Source organism: Rutilus rutilus, assembly GCF_951802725.1.
Source record: "Rutilus rutilus genome assembly, chromosome: 11".
Classification (NCBI taxonomy): domain Eukaryota; kingdom Metazoa; phylum Chordata; class Actinopteri; order Cypriniformes; family Leuciscidae; genus Rutilus; species Rutilus rutilus.
In genome coordinates this window covers 14,089,755-14,109,875 of record NC_140216.1, presented here as the reverse complement: position 1 = coordinate 14,109,875, position 20,121 = coordinate 14,089,755, and the positions used below count along the sequence as shown (strand labels likewise).

The following is a 20,121-nucleotide window of genomic DNA, read 5'->3' as shown; positions in this document are numbered from 1 at the left end:
GCCTCAGTCTGCTTCTGGGCGGTCGAGAACTGTTGGGCAAAATCCTCGACCGCACCGCCGAAAAGGCCGGCCTGGGATATGGGAGCATCAAGCAGACGAGTCCGCTCGGGCTCACACATATCAGCCAGGTTCAGCCAGAGATGTCTCTCCTGGACCACAGCTGTGGACATCACCAAACCCAGGGAGCGCGCGGTCACCTTCGTCGCTCGGAGAGCGAGGTCGGTGGCGGCGCGCAGCTCATCAACGAGCCCTGGGTCTGTCCTGCCCTCGTGCATGTCACGAAGCATCTGGGCCTGGTAGACCTGCAGAATGGCCATGGCATGCAAAGAGGCAGCTGCCTGTCCCGCCGCACTGTAAGACTTCGCCACGAGAGTGGACGAGAATCCACAGGCTTTGGACGGGTGCTTAGGATCACCACGTGATGAAGCGCCTGCCGGACACAGCTGCATCGCGACAGAACGTTCAACCGTGGGAATCCCAGTGTACCCACAAGCATCAGCTCTATCGAGGGGAGGAAAGGCGGAGAAAGCCGACGAACGATCGCGGGAAGACATGGGAGCCTTCCAGGACCGCGTGACTTCCTCATGCACTTCCGGGAAGAATGGTATTGGGGTTGGGCGGCGACGAATGTCAGCGGCCGCTCCCAAAAACCAATCATCCAGCCGCGAGCGCACCGGATCGGGCGGCGGGGACCACTCGAGCCCAATGGCCGCGGCTGCCCGGGAAAGCATGGCAGTCAGCTCGGGATCAGACTCGGGCAATGCTGGCACGCCCGAGGGCGGCAACACAGCCGAATCCTCACTTCCCGAGGACTCATGCCCACCTTGTGATGCAGTGATCGACATTGCATCCTCCTGTGGAACGCCAAACGAAACGCGCGGGGCCTCCGTAGAGGGACCGGCGGTTTCGGTTTGCACGCTCGCGGGTACCAATGCTGAAGAGGGGTGTGTGGACCGTGGACGTATCGGCGGTTTGTCCCACACAGATACCCTCAGGTCACCCTGGCCACCAGCCGAAGTACAGCCTCTCGGGGAGACCGTAGATCGGGGTGTGGATGAGGGGACTCTCGCTCTGATGAGCTCATTGAGTCTCGACCGCAGCATGGAGATGGTCATGTTCCCGCAATGAGAACATGAATCATCCACAAACGCTGCTTCAGCGTGATCAACGCCCAAACACGCTAAGCAGAGATTGTGCCCATCAGGAGAAAATACATCGCGACCACAACCAGAAGTGCACGGGCGAGACATCTTTAAAAAGACGTGCCACATGCAATGCTCTTTTTGTGAGAGGAAAACTCCGCGGATGTTGAAGCGAACAGGGAGAAATCACACTAACTGTCAGATCACTGACAAGATCAGCAGGGAAGTGTGCACTCGCTGAAATCGCCGTCACACCAACACCGGAGAGCTCGCTCGTCTCGAAGGTAAGAGAAGACTAACTCAGAATCTTTGGCTTGCAGGAGTGGAGAAGTTCTCGGCTCCGAAGCGAAAGCATGTCTGCATTGTGCAGCGTACTTCCTTATATACCCCCTGCGGCGGGCGGAGTTACGCTATGCAAATTCCGCAGACCCATGGCATTTCATTGCCATTGGCTCGTTTTATATACTCGAAGGTGATAGGCTTCTAAGCGAAACCCCAATCGTCGTCATCCGACGTAACTCGGAGTGACCACGAAAGGGAACTTTAGCTCTCAAATATAACTTGTGCACATGCATATTCAAAAGAGGTTCCTCAAGAATCTTTGCACAACAATAAAAGTTGGCTTCCTAACAAAGGATTCAATGGCAGAGGGCAATTTCTGTTCCTAATACATAAAAATGTAATTCCAGCTTTTAAAAAGTAAAAATATCTTTATTTGGAACCAAGAGGAGACATAATCAAACAATAATACATATTATTTTTATAATTTTGATTTAACAACAACTCTACATTAGAAGGATGTAAATTTCAATATAATTAACTTTAATTTCAATGATTGTGTGGCATACTCCAACATTCCTTCGCATTCCTTTCATTAACACTGATCTCCATTGATGCCCTGAAAAAAAGAACAGATTATCTGAATAAATAAATTGTTGTGATAACACTTGTCTGCCTGTTATGTTTTTCTTCATAACTTTACAGTTTTAAGAAATGGCTATGGGTAAGTTTAGGGGTAGGAGTAGGATTAGCGGCTCAAAATATCTTTTTAATGCTATATTGTTACTAAAATTGTCATTTCCCTACACATCTCTGTCCATTACGTTTTATTCTATTTATATTTTGTATAAAATGGGTATGTTTAGGTTTGGGAGTAGGGTCAAGGGGAATTATACAGAAATCTTTATGAAATTAAAGATTTGTAAATATTTAATGTTTTGTAGCTGTAAAATGAATGTTGCAGATACGTCCTTATTATACATTTCAGCATCTATCTAAACATACAAAAAAGTATGTTTTGTGTTTTTGAAAATTACGTATTAATATCTACGTATTAACAATGAGACCAGGCTGCAAGTCTACAGTCAAAAAGTACATACAAATAGAAAATACATACATTTTCTTTTTACCTTTATTTTTTTCTTGTTGGACTTAAATTCTGTCCAAAATTCATGGGATCCACTGGATAAAACTAGACAGAAAAAAAAAAAAAAAAAAAGTTTAATATATCCACACCAAAACTATTCTTAACTGTATTTGACAAATCATTTTGAATCTTCAGGTTAAAGTATTTAAAGTATTTTTTGTCAAGATTCTTTTTTTAAATGTTACGTTTTCACAAATTCACCAACAACCATTCAAATGGAATAATTAACAAACAATAACAATATCTGTATATATAAATATCAGTCTATAATTATTAGATTATACCATGCTTACCATTACAGATGAAATGTCTGCAGTCGCTTCACTCTGTTTACCTGTTAAGGGTAAATACAATATATTTAATAAAAAGATACATTCAATGCAATTGTGTGTTATGATGAAGCCACTGGCAGATTTAATGCACTAGAAGATAACTACATGTTTATAACATATGTTTGCTAAAGATTGCTAAAGTCAACTTATAGACCTACCAATCTCTGTTTAAAAATAAAATAATTATACTGCCATCTTTCTAAAGTAATTTTATACCAGCCTGTAACTTGGCTCCAAATCTCAGGTGAAAATTGTCATTTTAACCCCCCTCTACAAAATAGTGGATTACTCAGTAAATATACATCCATGACATTTAATATTTTGGCTTTCATCACTGTTTATGTTTGTCTTTAGAAAAAATATTAACAAAATAAACATTTTGAGCCGGGGAAGTTTCCGAAATTTGGTTGATTCGACACGGACTGAACCTTTAGTTAACATGATCTAAGAATGAACAATACTTTTACAGCATTTATTAATCTTAGTTAATGTGAATTTCAACATTGAACTAACATGACCAAACAATGAACAACTGTATTTTAACATTAACAAAGACTAATAAATACTGTGCTGCTCATTTTTAGTTCATGTTAGTTAATTCATGAACTAACCTATTGTAAACTGTTTTTTATTGTAAAATTATGTACTTTTACCACAGATTACATACAGACTAGATAAAAACATATGACTATTGGTAATAATTTCCTCAGATGTGCTGATTTAAGTATGTTAGTTATAATATTTGTAAATTATTAATTTGTAAAAAAAAAATGAAATGGGTATCCAGATTGATTTAAATCTTTACCTTGGCATAAACAAATAGAGAATATCACAGCCATAGCCAGGAATGCTGCCCCAAAGCAGTACAGAGGCCAGAAGGATTGCACACACAAAACCACTGCCAAAGAAAAGAGAGAGAGAAAAAAAAAACATTTGTGTAAATGACCTCTTGAATCTAGACAACCTTTGGTCACACTTTATTTTTAAGGTGTCCTTGTTACAGTGCAATTATACAATTATTCAAGTTATAGTTATTAACTATATAATTAGGGTTAGGGTTAAGGTTTGGTTTGGGGTTAGTTGCATGTAACTATGCATAATTGACTATTATTGCTGTAGTATCTACTGTACATGTTAAATGTATTACAGGGACACTGTAAATAAAGTGTTACCCAACCTTTTAGTGCGACTAAAATATAGTTTTCGATTTATTAAAAAACAGAGAATAAAATGGGGAAATATCACGTAATGTTTGTCCTGATGTTTCTCTGAGACTTTTAGCATTTATACGCACCGCATCGCTTCAGAGTTTTGGACATGTTCTTGCCATTATATTCAGCAATGCACTGGATTTCATCGGTTTCTGTCAACTCATCTGCAGAAATAGAGAGATGAGCACGCGTGAATTCTGTGGCTGAATCAATGGAGTTTGTCCAGGCGGATTCGGTCCATCCAACATGTGCTTTCTCTCCAATCCTCCAGAACACCTGCACTTGAGACGGGACAACTCCGGGCACCAGACACTGCAGCGGTACCGATGATGAGCCAGTTTCTGGTGGTGAGTATAAGATGGATAGTTCTGGTTCCACAACAGAATGATCTACAACACATATCATCAAGTCAGAATGTTATCTGTTATAGTGACCGTGACCCATAGAAAAGTTGATGAGATTTAACCCCAGATTTACCTGTTACGATCACTCTGCTTCCACTGCCGATAACAGCCATTGAGTTACGCTGGCCAATGCAGTAGTACAAACCTGAATCATTCTCTGTTACATCTGTTAAAGTAACAACGCAAGTTTTATCATCATGTTGAGGTAAATCGGACTGAGAGCCAGACCTCGCCGGTGTGAGTTTACCAGTCCGTAGGTTCAGCTTTTGCCATGTTGCAGCAGTATAGCAGTAAGAAACTCTATGCTCAAATGTACATCTTAATTGTACAGTGTCACCAACTGAGACGTGTGTGAGGTCCGGTGACTGCAGGAGGAATGAGTAAGTAGCTGAAAACGAGAGAATAAAAGCAAGTTTATAACAAATATTCAACATGATGAAATATTAATGAGCTGAGATAAATGTGATGACATTCTTAACTTGCATAAAAGACTTACTTTGTAAAGCTGAAATGCAAAAACATAAAATCCAACAGCACATCCAGGTACTCATGTTAACGGTTAAGGCTCTGATGCACCTTTTAACGGTCACAATCTTAATGCCAAAAGATGCCAGTACACTAGTTCAATTTACCTGCAAAAAGGTTAAAAAAAAAAACTCACCAGTGGGTGGACCTTCCTAGCATTTAGAAAAGCAGTTGCAAAGCATACACTGATATACTAGATCTCTTTATGTTGCAAATTACACTCTTATAACGTATAAGGTAGGCTAACTTATTATACAGGTAATAATGCTTTAATCAAATAAGTTGCAAAGTAGCACTTATACTGTGTCTGTGTGTACCTAATGAAAAACAAGCAGTCTATTTCAATGTATCATCTACAATTATTGCATTAGTTTTATCAGGATTAGTTAGTATTTGTTTCTCTGTGTAGCAATCAATGCAAGCTGAGAATTTGTTCTTGTCTGTTAACAACTCTTTTTGACAGTCTGCTGTCAATTGTTTTTATCTAACTACATGGTGTGAGATGTAAAGAGCAGTAGGTGTAAGAACGCCCACACCTTCGCTCACAAACTGACAATACTGTTTCTCCACACTGCTCTTCAGATAGCTATACATATGTGGAATGTCACGCTAGAAAATATACCGAATGAATTATGTAACGTCATGTTAAAATATTCAATTCACATTTATTTGTATAGCGCTTTTCACAATACATATCGTTTCAAAGCAGCTTTACAGAAAATGCTTGTCTATATTACAATTTAGAGTGATTTGTTATGAGATGACTGTATCCAAGTTATGTATCACACAGTTAGCTAACAATGTTAAACAATATTAAAATTAAGGCAGAAAAAAATTGCTTATTGAAGTAAAGAATACATGTTGTTAACAAATGATTAAGATATATGAAGTTTTTTACAACAATAGTAAAAAAAAAAAATAGTTAACACAAATATGAAAATTAAAAATACTCCAATCTTGCATGACTTTCTTTCTTCAGTGGAATGTTTTTGACTAATGCAATGCTGTTATTGACCTCATATGGATAAAACAGTTGAAATATTCGAAATATCTTCTTTCGTGTTGCACAGCAGAAAGTCAGTCATTCGGAATGGCATGAGAGAAAGAGTAAACGATGTTTGGGTGCCCTTACAAAAAAGTTTATTCAGGTGTGCTATTAGACCTATTCTTGAACTCAACTCAATCTGCATGTACATTATATTCATACAACAAAATATCCTGAAAATTATCAAAAAAACTGGCGCTGGATAGCAAAAAAAAAAAAAAATGCTGGTGGGGAAAAAGTTAAAAATACAGTTGAAGGTACATTTCAAGTGTAAAAATTAATACCTAAATAAGAACAGTAGTATACTTATAGTTAACTGTATTATTTTTGCACTTTAAGTATGATGTTAAGTTATACCTATAAGTTCACTTGTAGTATAGTTGCAGTCCAAACGAAAAACTATTTGTAAACTAGTACTCAAAGCTTACTGTTACACTTAAAGTATACTTTTATACACTAAAAAGTGGGCCAATTTAGTTCCAAGTAGTATTAAAATAGTACACTTACAAGTATACCACTAGTACATATTACATGAAGTATGCTCAATTAAATTTCAAATATATTTTATGAACTTGAACTTGAAGTATACCTATTTTTTGTAAGGGTGCTCTATCCCATAAGCTTGATATTTTACCAAGTAAAATGGACAAAATAAAAGTATACTCCCTTAATAGTGTGAAATCAGAAATACAAAAATGTTATGCAATTTCTTAATTCAGAGTTTGCATTATACAATCTGTAAATCTGCATAATGCAAAAGAGGAAAACAAACTTTGCTCTCTAATCTGTTATCATTAAGTATATATATTTTTTATTATATTCCAAAATATATTCACAGTGATTTAATACAGATTTGCAGTCTAATTTTATTTATCCTCAGAACAAGTTAATATGGTAATTTAGGTAATGTAGAGAACATTATGTATCAGTACAAAGGTGCAAGGTCCAACATAAACAGTTTCAAATCAAGGCTTAAGTTATGTCAGTGGAGTTGCTGCAAAAATGGACAGTAAAAGCAGGTGTGCAGTTCATCTCATCTAACATCCTGTTATGCAGCTTACGTCTAACCACAAGCACTTTACTGAGAGTATGAAGGCTACAACAAGAGGCCGTACATTGTCTTTTTAGATGCACTGTGGTTTTTCAACCCATCACAGGAAAATATGCATACATTATGAACACAATCTCACGGGCTCATGTTTTACTTTACAAAAAAGCTATAGAATTACAAAAGACTATAGAATTGGTGCCACTCTCCTAATTTTCATGTCCTTATTTTTAATCCCAGGATGCCATTAAGGTTGTATTTTGAATCAGCCTATTTTCCTTTAGGACAAATATAACTTTCATAATATTTTACATCATATGAACTACTATGGAAAATGGTCTAGAAAGTGTGATGGTCTACAAATAGGCATGATTTAACCCAATTTCAAGAGGACAGATTTTTATTAGGGAAAAAAAGTTAAAAAAAAAAACTAACTTAAAATAACAGAAATACATACAGGAAAACCTACATTTCCTAACTAATAAATATTCATGATTATAAAACAAGACCAGGTCATCTTATTGTATTAAGACAATATGTTTAATTTTCTACCTTTTATTTCAGTCATTTTTAACATACTCCAACATGTCCTTCTCCACTATAGCACCCTAAAAAAAAAGAAAAAAAAAAGAAAAAAATAAAGTCTCAAGGCCACGTGAGAATGTTACTATTTGCTGTTGCACATAATTCATATAAAATTTGCTTTACCTTTATTCTTTTGATGGACTCGTGTCCTGTCCGTGACTGATGAGATCCCCAGAGAAACACTGGACAAAATGTTAAGATCATAAAATATCGTTTTTTAAAGTTATAACAAATTTTGTTTGGTAAAAAGTTTGCAAAAGCATAGTTTTGTAATTAAAATATTTTGCTGTTCAAGGTTACGTGGTTTACTGGTCAAAAAACACAACATAAATCCTACGTACAAAATGGAGTAGAAACTATAGTGAAGACACTAAAAAGACTTCATAAAGTCCCATCACAACCTTTCTTTCTTATTGATTAAAGTTTGGTCATTAAACATAAATTTTTAACTGCTCAATGCCACAATTGATCAGTCGAATCATGTAATACATTTTAAAAAAAAAATTAAAAAAAACATTTTTAAAGAATCTGCACACAGCTATTTTCCATTCCACGACATTCATAGTGACCACATCTGCCAAGCTCCAATAAAACTTTTACCAATGTAACAAATAAGCGCACACACATAATGTCAAAGGAGTTACAGGCAAAAACTATTTTGATCAAATTTCAAAAACCACTTATATATATTTTTTTTTTCATTTAATATTATCACAAGCCTTGTTCAAATTGTAGAATACATATAGAATTGTCTGTTGATCTTTTTAAAAAGTGCATTTATGCAACATGAACCTGTTCTCATGTTCTAAATAGCACACATTAAATAGTTATTTTTAAACAGCAAAAACAGTCATTTTCAGAAGACACACATGCAGTAAAAAGTTTAGTTCAGTCTTCACAATTTTCTGTGTCTCTTACCATAACAGATTAACTCTCTTCTCTCAGTGTGTTCTGTTTGCCTGTTAAAGGGTAAATAATTTTTTTGTGATAAACAAAAATAAAACATTTTGTGTTTGCAGGGTTTTTTGTCTTGACTCTTATTACTTTACAGCTATTATTGCATATATTAGCCTATATATTAGAATACAGCATACCACGTTATAGTTGTAGGTTGGAAAGGAAACATTACCATATGAAATTTTGCGGTGGGCATCTTTTCTTGTGAGCCTAAAATAATAAAAAAAATAAAGATAAAAAAACGTTTGGTTTAGTTGCTTCAATTACATTAATAACATATACTTTTTGAAGTTTATAGGGTAGCCTAGAAGTTGAAATACTGACCCTCTGTTTTTTTTGTTTGCCGACATATCTGAGAATTTAATGGAAAAAAAATTGGAATATGTTATAAAAAGTATGCCACAATGTCTCATATATCGAACTATTTAGGATATATATTTAAACATCCTCTAAATCAGAAGCACCAAATTCTCACCTCGGTACAATCCTACAGACATAATGACTGTTAGAAGTATGGTAAGGAGCGCTGCCATGCAGCCGGTGTACAGAAGCCACGAGTAGATTGGTTGGGTTCCTGAAATATAGCAATAAGCAGAGTAATTAAACTAGATATAGATATGCCTATAGCTTAATTAATAACTAGAAGCAAAATGCAGTGGGCAGTGTTCTGTATCTAAACGGGTATCATCATTTGTTTACATTGGTTTTCACTTTTACTCGATTTCTCGAGTTTTCAGAGTTGCAATGCAACTTTCCTCTAGTAATTACATTTTAAAAATCAACTTGAATAAAATCAATTTAGTCAGTTGACATTTTTAAACTTAAAAAAAAAAATGGCTGGACAATAATAGGTATAGACCTGTTATTTTTCCTGATATGTTTCTCTGAGACTTTTATCATTTGGGCTATACGCACCATATCTCTTCAGAGTTTTGGACGTGTTCTTGCCATTATATTCAGCAATGCACTGGATTTCATCGGTTTCTGTCCACTCATCTGCAGAAATAGAGAGATGAGCACGCGTGAATTCTGTGGCTGAATCAATGGAGTCTGTCCAGGCGGATTCGGTCCATCCAACATGCGCTTTCTCTCCAATCCTCCAGAACACCTGCACTTGAGACGGGACAACTCCAGGCACCAGACACTGCAGCGGTACCGATGATGAGCCAGTTTCTGGTGGTGAGTATAAGATGGATAGTTCTGGTTCCACAACAGAATGATCTACAACACATATCATCAAGTCAGAATGTTATCTGTTATAGTGACCGTGACCCATAGAAAAGTTGATGAGATTTAACCCCAGATTTACCTGTTACGATCACCCTGCTTCCACTGCCGAAAATAGCTATTGAGTTATACTGGCCAATGCAGTAGTACAAACCTGAATCATTCTCTGTTACATCTTTTAAAGTAACAACGCAAGTTTTATCATCTTGTTGAAGAAAATCATACTGAGAGCCAGACCTCGCCGGTGTGAGTTTACCAGTCCTTAGGTTCAGCTTTTGCCATGTTGCAGCAGTATAGCAGTAAGAAACACTATGCTCAAATGTACATCTTAATTGTACAGTGTCACCAACTGAGACGCGTGTGAGGTCCGGTGACTGAGCCAGGAGGAATGAGTAAGTAGCTGAAAACGAGAGAATACAAAAATTCTTAATTATTATGACTAGAATATCAAATTAAATTTACTCTTTAAAATTAATGAGGTGAGATACTTAAAACAGAACGTTCTCAACTGAAATTTCAGGCAAAAATGTCAAATAACTTACTGTGTGAAGCAAACATGCAGAAACATGACAGTATCCAACAATGCGTCGAGGTGCTCATGTCTGCAGTTCCAAAGATCTGAAAGAATGTTAGATGTATACCACTTTTAACTAGCCTAAATACGGCAATCTTACAATCAAACGCCACCCAGTTTGACGGAAAATGGCCTGCAAGGAGAAACAAAAGAAGAAAGAAAGAAGTCCTCAGTGGGTGGAACTTTATTGCCTAGCCTATACACTTGTGCAAAAGATACACCAAGACTGTAGATGGAAAGACATGTTTGCATTACAGTTTTCCCAGTGGTCTGCAGCCCTCAAAGGTGCTAAGTAATCAGTCAACTAGTTAGAAAACATGTTGCCAAGATAAAATAGCATTTTACTTTTTGCATTTACTTTGGTGTTTCAGGAAATAGGGCCATGGGACCATATCACTTTTCTTAGGCCTCCTAGAACAGAGCTTCTCAAACCTGTTGGGACCACCATTGCACATTTTGGAAGTCTCCCTTATCAGACACCCAAGTAAACACTGTAAAATCCAACAGTGATTCTAACTAACACTATTTAGTTAACTTTACTTAATGTCTTAACTTAATTGTAAAAATCTAGTAATCTGCACTATTGAAATACTATGCTTTGTTTACTAAGAAACCCCAAGTTAAAGGAGAACTCGGTAACTCTAGCGAACTCTAGTCACTTCTTCGCTGATTTTCCCTTTTGTTGTCGCATGTTTTCCCCACGAGCTCCCCCTACAGCTGTGGGAGGGTGTATATTTCACAACACGGTCGTAAAAAACTCACTTGCGGCGGCCTCCTCCCCCTCTCTACCGCTGCTCATGTGCGTTTGTTTTGATCGGAGCAAGCCAACTGTATCGTGTGGAGCTATGTCTACTGAGGTGGGTAATCTGGTAATACATCATACATGCGTGTTTGTTTATGTCGAATTGCCGTAAAGCAATTTGTGTTTCGCGCTCGTTCTCATTCTCGGTCTCGCTTCTCACGAGACTTCCAATTTCTATCTTGCCGGGACGGTAGTCCCCAAGTTGCAAGGTAGGTTTTCCGCCTGGGAATGCTGGGGGGAGCGGGGGGGGGGGGGGGGGGGGGGATTGCGGGGAAAGTCACCAATATCACCAGAACAGGTTGTTTAACCATCCAAATGATTTCTAGACAGTTTTATTACGTTAAAAAAGTTACCAAGTTCTCCTTTAAGATTAATTAATTGGTTTGAGTGTGGTTTTTGAGGCGGGGAAAATCTTAATGGACTTTTTACTCATTTCCTCCACTTCTGCAGTTATTTTTCTCTGTTTGCATTCACTCATTTCCCAAAGTCATCTTAAATGTTGAAATTTTAATACAACTGAAAAATCTGAGAGAACATCACATAAGTTGACTTCATAAATTGATGTTGATTTTCCTAAAATGTTTTTAGTCACCATTATGGCGATTAGTGATCCCTTTGGTTGGGCACTTGAAAATGAAAGCTTTAGCGTAAGTTCTGCCAGGAAGACTCAATCAGTGTGTCATGTATTACCTCACTTCTAACCAATCATGTGCTAACACTAGCAGTATTGTAAAGATTGGTACTTACATTTTTCTGAGTTCGCAGATGCTGACGCTGCCAATTACAGTACCTCCATCCTCCCCAACCACCACCAAGATGGTCCCTTCCTTTACCTCCGGGGGGTCGGCTGCGCCCCTGCCTTCGTCTTCAGGCAGGATATGTAGCTTCCGCTACCCTCGCATTGCGCGCTAAGGACGTATGTATATGTATATGTATATGTATATGTATATGTATCTATATATATATATATGTATGAATGAATGATGTATAATATAACTATATTTCATATCAATTAATGATCTTTTATAATTTTGTTGCTAACACTTATGTCCTAAACACCTTGTGAAACTTTTAATTGGGTCTGTATAATCCCTCTATATTTGTGACAATCTTGCAATTGATCATACTTGAGTCACACAGACTTCAACATTCAGCATGCAAAACACAACAATGGTAACAATTATATTTTATTTAAAGTAAATTATCAAGTACTCTCTACCAGGGCCGGCCCTGACCAATTTGCTGCCCTAGGCAAGATTTTACCTGGCGCCCCATGCATCACAGCCCATTTCACCCTGTCATTGTGTTCATGATTTAGCATATATATATATATATATATATATATATATATATATACACACACACACACACACACACACACATTACAGCAGAACTGTTTCCAACACTCATAATAAATCATCATATTAGAAGGATTTCTAAAGGATCATGTGATAGACCGGATGTCACATGTGACACTGAAGAATGGAGTAATGATGCTGAAAATTCAGCTTTGCATCACAGAAATAAATGATAATTTAAAGTGCAATAAATTGAAAACAAATTATTTTAAATTGTAATAATATATCACAATATTACATTTTTTTCTGTATTTTTGATCAAATAAATGCAGGCTTGATGAGCAGAAGAAACTTCTTTCAAAAACATTAAAAATAGTAATGTTTCCAAACTTTTGACCTGTACTGTATCCCCCCAAAACTGCACAACTGTAGAGTAAAACATTAATAAAAAAGTGATAATAAAAAATGCGTCTTAAAACTGACATGATTGTTACAAAATCACAGTCTGGGGACTCAGAACTCAGAACAACTGCTAACATTAAGTTTAAGGTAAAAATAACTGCCATGAAATTATAGTATCTTACTCCTATGCAATAAATTGTTCATTCACTACATCACTTTACCTCTGTCTTTATCCTCTTCTCTTCTTTTTGGCACTGTATCTATCGCAGACTATGCTCATTTATAATGTGTCATGTAAATTCGGCCTTCCGTCACAATCAGGAAACTTTCACCGTGTCTAGAACTGGCGCGAGCTGCCAGGCCCGTTTCTACGAGCTGTGTGTTTACAAAAGCAGTGCTGTCTACATTGGATGCGGCGTCGGGCACGCTACACAACAAATTACCAACAACTGATCGCGCGCGCGCTCTGTTTCTGACGCACTTCAAGCACTCGATGGGCGGGGGAAGATTGAAGAGCCGGACTTTTTCTTTTTCTTTTCTTTTTTTGCTTTATTTGGTAGTATTTCGAATTAATGGTTTTAAAATAGTAGCCTATTATAAAAAAAAATATGTAAAAAAAAAAAAAAAAAAAAAAAAAAATTCACTCGTTCACTCATTCTGGCGCCCCTATGGATGAGTGGCGCCCTTAGCATTTGCCTATACCGCCTATGCCGCGGGCCGGCCCTGCTCTCTACAGTTCTTTTTTAGGTACTAGAACTCTTGTGTAAGTGAACTATACTAACTAAGCATTTGTCAGTATACCACATACTATTCCTATTTCACTTTACTTGTTTTTTTTAAGGCAATCGGTTTGCATGCTTTTTTTAAGTAAGTCCAACTAATTAGATTTTACAGTAAAGCTGATGAGTTGAATCAGGTGTGTTAGATGAGATAGACATACAAAATGTGTAGTGGTGGGGGGTCCTCAGGACAGGTTTGAGAATCACTGTCCTGATTGCTTAATGCAGTTCTCGGTTACTAACTTGGAAATAAACTTAGTCAATGTGTCAGTCCACAGAGGCCTGCCACTATTTGTTCCTGATGTTTAGATGCCAATACATGAGGCCAAAAAGGAAGTTGTGCTGATGTGGTATTGCTAACATAGGCAAGAGCTCAGGTTGGATTTCTTGCAACTATTGCATATTGGTGTGGCTTAGTCTGTATTGCTCAAATCTACAGATTTTTATCCTGAAAGGTCAACAGAATGAGCAGGTGTTCTTTTTGTCGGTTGACTCTACTGTGTCTGCCAGTCTGCTGTTTTTCTGGATGCTGTTACTTGTTTTGATCTAACCTCACGGGTTTGAGATGAAAAGAGCAGTATGGTGAGAGAACAACGACCAATGCTGAACGCCCACGCCTTCGCTCGCAAACTGAGTCTAAAACATTTCCCCACGCTGCACTTCAAATACCTATGTCATACTGTATGTGCAACGTCATGTTAAAATTCCATTCTATAAATATCAAATATATTTCTTTACATAGAAAAAAAAAAATCATTAAATTATACTAAAACAAATATTTTTATTATGCCTGTGTCCTGAGTATTAAGAGTTTTGTGATATGAAAAAAAAAGGGAGAAACTTTCTTTTAAAAGTTTCCGGAATTTATCAACAATAAGCGAATCACCAAAATATATGGATTTTTACAAACCAGCTTGTTAAGTAATTTAAGTCTATAAATAAGTAAATATACAAATAAAAAATGGATCCATATATCACAGCATGTATTAATGCTGTGTCTATGGTCAAAAATGCATGTTCATATCATACCACCAGCAATTTACTTATTTAGAATTTATAGGGATAAGAGTACATGTATTAAAGTGATTATGTTTGCTCCATTTTATTTGGGTAAATATTTTGTTTCAGGAAAATGTTTTATATCAGTGTTGTTGTAATGCCATTGGGTCATTGTGAATGGACAGCTGTATGTGAAAGTAAGCAGGTTCAGTTTAGTCTGTTTCATGAGACCCTCGTGTAACATCCTGCTGTGTATAGCACCTCTTTACTTTGGTCTAACCACACATGTTCAGATGACAGCAGAAAGGCAGAAGGCCCACGCATTGTCTTGTTGGGATGCAGAGTGGTTTTTCAACCCTTCACAAAAGTATAGCATACATATTCACAAAATCTCAAATATAAAATCTCAGATATCTTTTGATTAATAAGTGTTAACATTGTTAACAGCTTGTTTTAACATTTTTTTTTTCATTCTTTTTTTTTGCTAAGAAAGAAAGAAAAAGTGAAATATGTTTAGGGGTTATTGTTGATTTTTTGTTTCAGAAACATCTTGACACTGCTTTACACACATCGGATAGTGCATCAAAATAGTTTATACTGTATGCTGTGACATTGTGTCCCAGAGGCTCATCAAGCCTATAACTCCTCTCATCTCTGTGAGGGTCTGAAACATTAATTTCACTCTGTAGTTTATCCCTGGAGGATCTGGGACTGTTTTGTTTACGACCACTTAAACTATTTGCTTTTTGGATTGTTTTTTTATCATTGCATAAACAACTACTTCTTCAGCGCTCTGAAAATGTAAGGTGTTTTTATATTTATTTATTTATTTATTTATTTTGCCAACTTATTTAATAACTTATTTAAGAGTTTATTTACTAACTAAAACTGTTTAAATAAATGCTGTACCAAATCTGATATTATTCATTGCGTTATACATTTTATCTATAATCATTTAATTTAGAATATAGATAAGTTTATTTTTATAGAACCCTTGTGTGTGTGTGTGTGTGTGTGTGTGTGTGTGTGTGTGTGTGTGTGTGTGTGTGTGTGTGTGTGTCTGGTTCAGGTATTTTTGACCTGAGCAAAATGTGTCCCATGAGCAAAACACCTTATAAATTATATTTATTTATATTTTTTGAAAATGTAAAAAACAGAGAAAGTTTTCTGTGAGGGTAGTGTTTAGGTGTACAGGTAGAATATACAGTTACAGTACAAAATCATTATGTCTATGGAACCCCCACTGCTGTGACTGTCACACCATTTTAGCTAAAAACACACAGCTCTGTCACTCTAAGAAACACTCAAGACAATTTATATTATGGTACATGAAGTCTTTAAATAAATGCACGAAAATATAAAAAATCATTAAGCTGATATTTTTGTGTATTCATAAAGTCAAAGGGTGTTCTAATACTGTGTTCTAAGTTTAAATGTAAGAAAAATAAATCCGATCTTCAAAAGGCGTCAGAATTGAGATGTCATTTTTAGGTTTCATCGTTCTTTCACGCTTTAACCAAGAACAACAGGTAATAAAATGTAACTTCCTGGCCATTTTGTTTTGACCCCTGACTTTTTCCTGAAGACACTGGTATAAACATCTAATTATACTGATCTTACAGCCTGGTCCCTGTGAAGTGTCAAAATGGCACATTTTGCCCTGCCAGACAGGAAGGCTTCAGATAGGAGATTTTATGATAGGAGTCTGTGACGTCTTTGATTGTAAAACACCAGGTGACTGGCCTATCTTTTAATTGCTTGATGTTTTCTGAAACAAACTGAACATGCTAATACATAGCAACTACACAGAGAGGAAGGGGAGGGGAAGGCCTGTGCCCCTGCCATGATGGAAACAATCTTCATTTTCAATTTAGCAAACGGAGAGCAAACATCTCTTCTGCTCAGAAATTCAAGGATCTATGACTTTAACCAGTGACAAAAAGACCTCCTAATTTCACTGATGGTAAGTTCACTTCAATACATGTTTAAACCTAAATACTTGATAATTTAACATCTTATTTCAAACAAAACAAACTATAATTCACTATTTTATGTTTTATTTATCTATGCAAGTCAGTATATTGTGGTGTCCGCATGATGACTCTATATCACTGATGTAATGGATTAAAATACTAATACTTGATAATTTCACATCTTATTTAGTTTATTTTTTATGTTTTGTTTATCTGAGTAAAACAGTATATTGTGGCGCCCACATGATGATCCTATAGCACTGATGTATTAGATTAAAATGCTTATACTTAATAATTTAACATTTCAAATAATATGAACTAATATTCACTATTTTATGTTTTATCTATGTAAGTCAGTGTTTTGTTGTGTATTAGATTAAAATACTTATACTTGATCATTTAACATTTTAAATAATATGTACTATTCACTATTTTATGTTTATTTATCTATGTAAGTCAGTATTTCGTTGTGTATTAGATTAAAATACTTATACTTGATAATTTAACATCTTGTTTCATATGATCTCTATTGTTTATTTATGGACGTGACTGTGTAATCTGATAACAATTCATTCTGACATATTTCTTCGGTGCCGAAAAATTCCACGATCGGCTATTTATACACTCCTGAGAGACTATCTGTTGTGAATCATCAGAGTCTGAGAGATCCATTTGCAGCTACTTTATTTAGAAAAGAGAAGTCGACAGGCAAAGGTGAAAACACCGGCAAACAGTGGCAGGAGAGAGCAGGAGAATTCATGGTCAGTAAACAGGCAAATGGTCAATGCAGGCGGCGAACAGTCAAATTCCAGTATCCAGGCAGAGGTAAAGCAGGCAGGCACGCTCAAGGAACAAAATAGGGTCAAACCAGGTATGCAAACACAGGAAGAAATGCTCTGAATTGTCACAGTAGTAATACAAAAGCTGTTTCTCATCTACTGGGCTTTATAGCTGCAACTCGCACAGCATTCTGTGCGAGTTGCAGCTATAAAGCCCAGTAGATGAGAAACAGCTGAGCGAGATGATTAGGATAAGAACAGGGGTTATGGGAAATGCAGTGCGTGAATGAGTCAATATTCGGGCGAGGGCGCCCTCTGATGGCCTGAGAGGGGGGTTGCAGAGTCTGTGATTGTGACAAATGTCCTTTGCGTCGACCCAGGAACACTCCTCCGGGCCATATCCCTCCCAGTCGACCAGGTACTGAAGGGTACTGCCCCGACGTCTGGAGTCTAGGAGTTCATGGACTCGAAAAGCCTCCTCGCCCTCCACCAGGATGGATTGGGGGTTCGGCTCCTGGGACCTCTTCTCCCTCTCTTTATCGGGACCATCAGCGGGCTTGAGCAGTGATACATGGAATGTGGAAGCAAGACGGTAATGTTTAGGCAGGGCAAGACGACACAGGTGTGATCTGTTGTGTGATCTTGAAGGGACCCACATACCTGGGTTGAGCTTTTTACAGGGGAGCCGTAGTCGGAGGTCTCGGGTGGATAGCCAAACCCACTGGCAGGGTTGGTACACTGGACCGGAACGACGGTGGCGATCCGCTTGTTCTTTCTGATGGCGAATGGCCTGGTGGAGATGAACATGGGCCTGGTTCCAAGTCTCCTCGCTGCGTTGTAGCCAGTCGTTCATGGCTGGGACACTGGTGGGTTCTCCGGACTATGGGAATAGGGGCGGTTGAAACCCCAGGACACACTGGAAGGGGGTGAGGCCGGTAGCGTGCTTCTGGATGGAGTTCTGGGCGTATTCAGCCCATATCAGATAGTGGCTCCAGTCCTCTTGATGTTGGTGGCAGTAGGAGTGAAGGAACCGAATGATCTCCTGATTCATGCACTCGGCCTGCCCATTGGATTGGGGGTGGTACCCAGACGTGAGACTGACGTTAATCTGCAGGGTGTTGAAGAAGGCTGCCCAGACTCGGGAGCTAAACTGTGGGCCCCTATCGGAGACAATGTCCTCTGGGAGGCCGTAAAACCGAAATACCAGATTGCAAAGGAGTTCTGCTTTTTGTAGGGCGGTGGGTAGCTTGGCCAGGGGTATCAGGCGGCAGGCCTTGGAGGACCGATCTATAACGGTGAGGATGGTGGTGTGGCCATCGGAGACGGGGAGATCGGTGAGGAAATCGATTGCTATATGTGACCAATGGCGTTGGGGAATAGGAAGAGGCTGGAGTAGTCCAGGTCGAGGTTGTGTTGTCTCGATAGAGCATCTGCTTTAACATTCTGGGACCCTGGGCGATAGGTTACGGAGAAATGGAACCGAGTGAAGAACAGTGACCACCGAGCTTGTCTGGGGTTCAATCTCTTGGCGGTGCGCAAGTACTCTAGATTCTTATGGTCGGTTAGTACAGTAAAGGGGTGTAGAGCTCCTTCCAGCCAAAGCCGCCACTCTTCGAAGGCTGCTTTCATAGCTAGAAGCTCCCTATCCCCTACATCATAGTTCTTCTCAGCAGCATTGAGTTTCCGTGAGTAGAATGCGCAGGGGTGTAACTTAGGAGGAGAACCCTGCCGTTGCGAGAGGACGGCGCCTATCCCAGTGCTGGATGCGTCCACTTCAACCACAAAGGGTATTTCAGGATCCGGATGGGACAGGATGGGTGCCGAGGTGAAACGCTGCTTGAGTTGGTTAAAAGCTTGGGTTGCAGATTCATCCAGGGACGTGAGGGGGTTTGCCACTGAATTGAAGTTTCTTATAAAGCGCCGATAAAAGTTGGCAAACCCGAGGAAGCGCTGGAGTTCTTTTAGAATGGTGGGTTGTGGCCACTCTAGGACTGCTCTGACTTTTCCCTCATCCATGGCGACTCCGTCCGGGCTGATTACGTACCCCAGGAAGGTAGTGGACGTCTGGTGGAACTCACACGTTTCTATTTTGGCGTACAGTTGGTGCTGGATGAGCCTCTGAAGGGTCGCTCGAACGTATTGCACATGGTCGGCCAGAGTGTCCAAATAGATAAGAATGTCGTCGATATAGACAATTACCGTCTTATGGAGCATGTCTCTGAACACGTCTTTGATGAAGGATTGAAAGATGGAAGGACTGTTTGCCAGGCCTAAAGGCATAAGCAGGTATTCATAGTGCCCTGTATTAGTGGAGAAAGCGGTCTTCCACTTGTCCTCTTCTCTGATGCGGATGAGGTTGTACGCACAGCGCAAGTCTAGTTTGGTGTAATATTTTGCTGTACACAGCAACTCTAGAGCGGCTGGCACCAACGGGAGTGGATAGCGGAACTTAACAGTGATGTTATTTAGGGCCCGATAATCGATGCACGGCCAGAGACCCCTGTCTTTCTTCTGTACGAAGAAGAAACCGGCGGACGCCGGAGAGGTGGAGGACCGAATGAAACCCTTCGCTAGTTCCTCTTCTATATATTTCTTCATGGACTCGGACTCGGG

General features: G+C 38.5%; 1 protein-coding gene across 8 annotated transcripts in view; it reads right to left on the bottom strand.

Annotated features, from left to right (window-relative positions):
* Positions 1-1,715: 1,715 nt before the first annotated feature.
* Positions 1,716-20,121, bottom strand: part of LOC311299296 (uncharacterized protein) — a 31,216-nt gene continuing 12,810 nt past the window's right edge. The window contains exons 2-16 of one of the 8 annotated variants that reach the window (XM_084422791.1): positions 9,985-10,302; positions 9,591-9,896; positions 9,151-9,249; positions 9,000-9,027; positions 8,848-8,885; positions 8,637-8,677; positions 7,842-7,900; positions 5,358-7,741; positions 5,012-5,147; positions 4,589-4,903; positions 4,195-4,500; positions 3,706-3,798; positions 2,862-2,902; positions 2,552-2,613; positions 1,716-2,040 (exon numbers count right to left, since the gene is read on the bottom strand). In XM_084422791.1, coding sequence (XP_084278917.1) covers positions 2,554-2,613; positions 2,862-2,902; positions 3,706-3,798; positions 4,195-4,500; positions 4,589-4,903; positions 5,012-5,066 — 870 coding nt within the window. In that variant the 5' untranslated portion in view covers positions 5,067-5,147; positions 5,358-7,741; positions 7,842-7,900; ... (4 more) ...; positions 9,591-9,896; positions 9,985-10,302 and the 3' untranslated portion in view covers positions 1,716-2,040; positions 2,552-2,553. Of the gene's footprint in view, positions 2,041-2,538; positions 2,614-2,861; positions 2,903-3,705; positions 3,799-4,194; positions 4,501-4,588; positions 4,904-5,011; positions 5,148-5,357; positions 7,742-7,841; positions 8,886-8,999; positions 9,028-9,150; positions 9,250-9,590; positions 10,303-10,444; positions 11,437-12,025; positions 12,185-20,121 lie in introns of those variants that run through there. The other 7 variants (XM_084422790.1, XM_084422792.1, XM_084422793.1 and 4 more) reach the window with 7 other exon arrangements.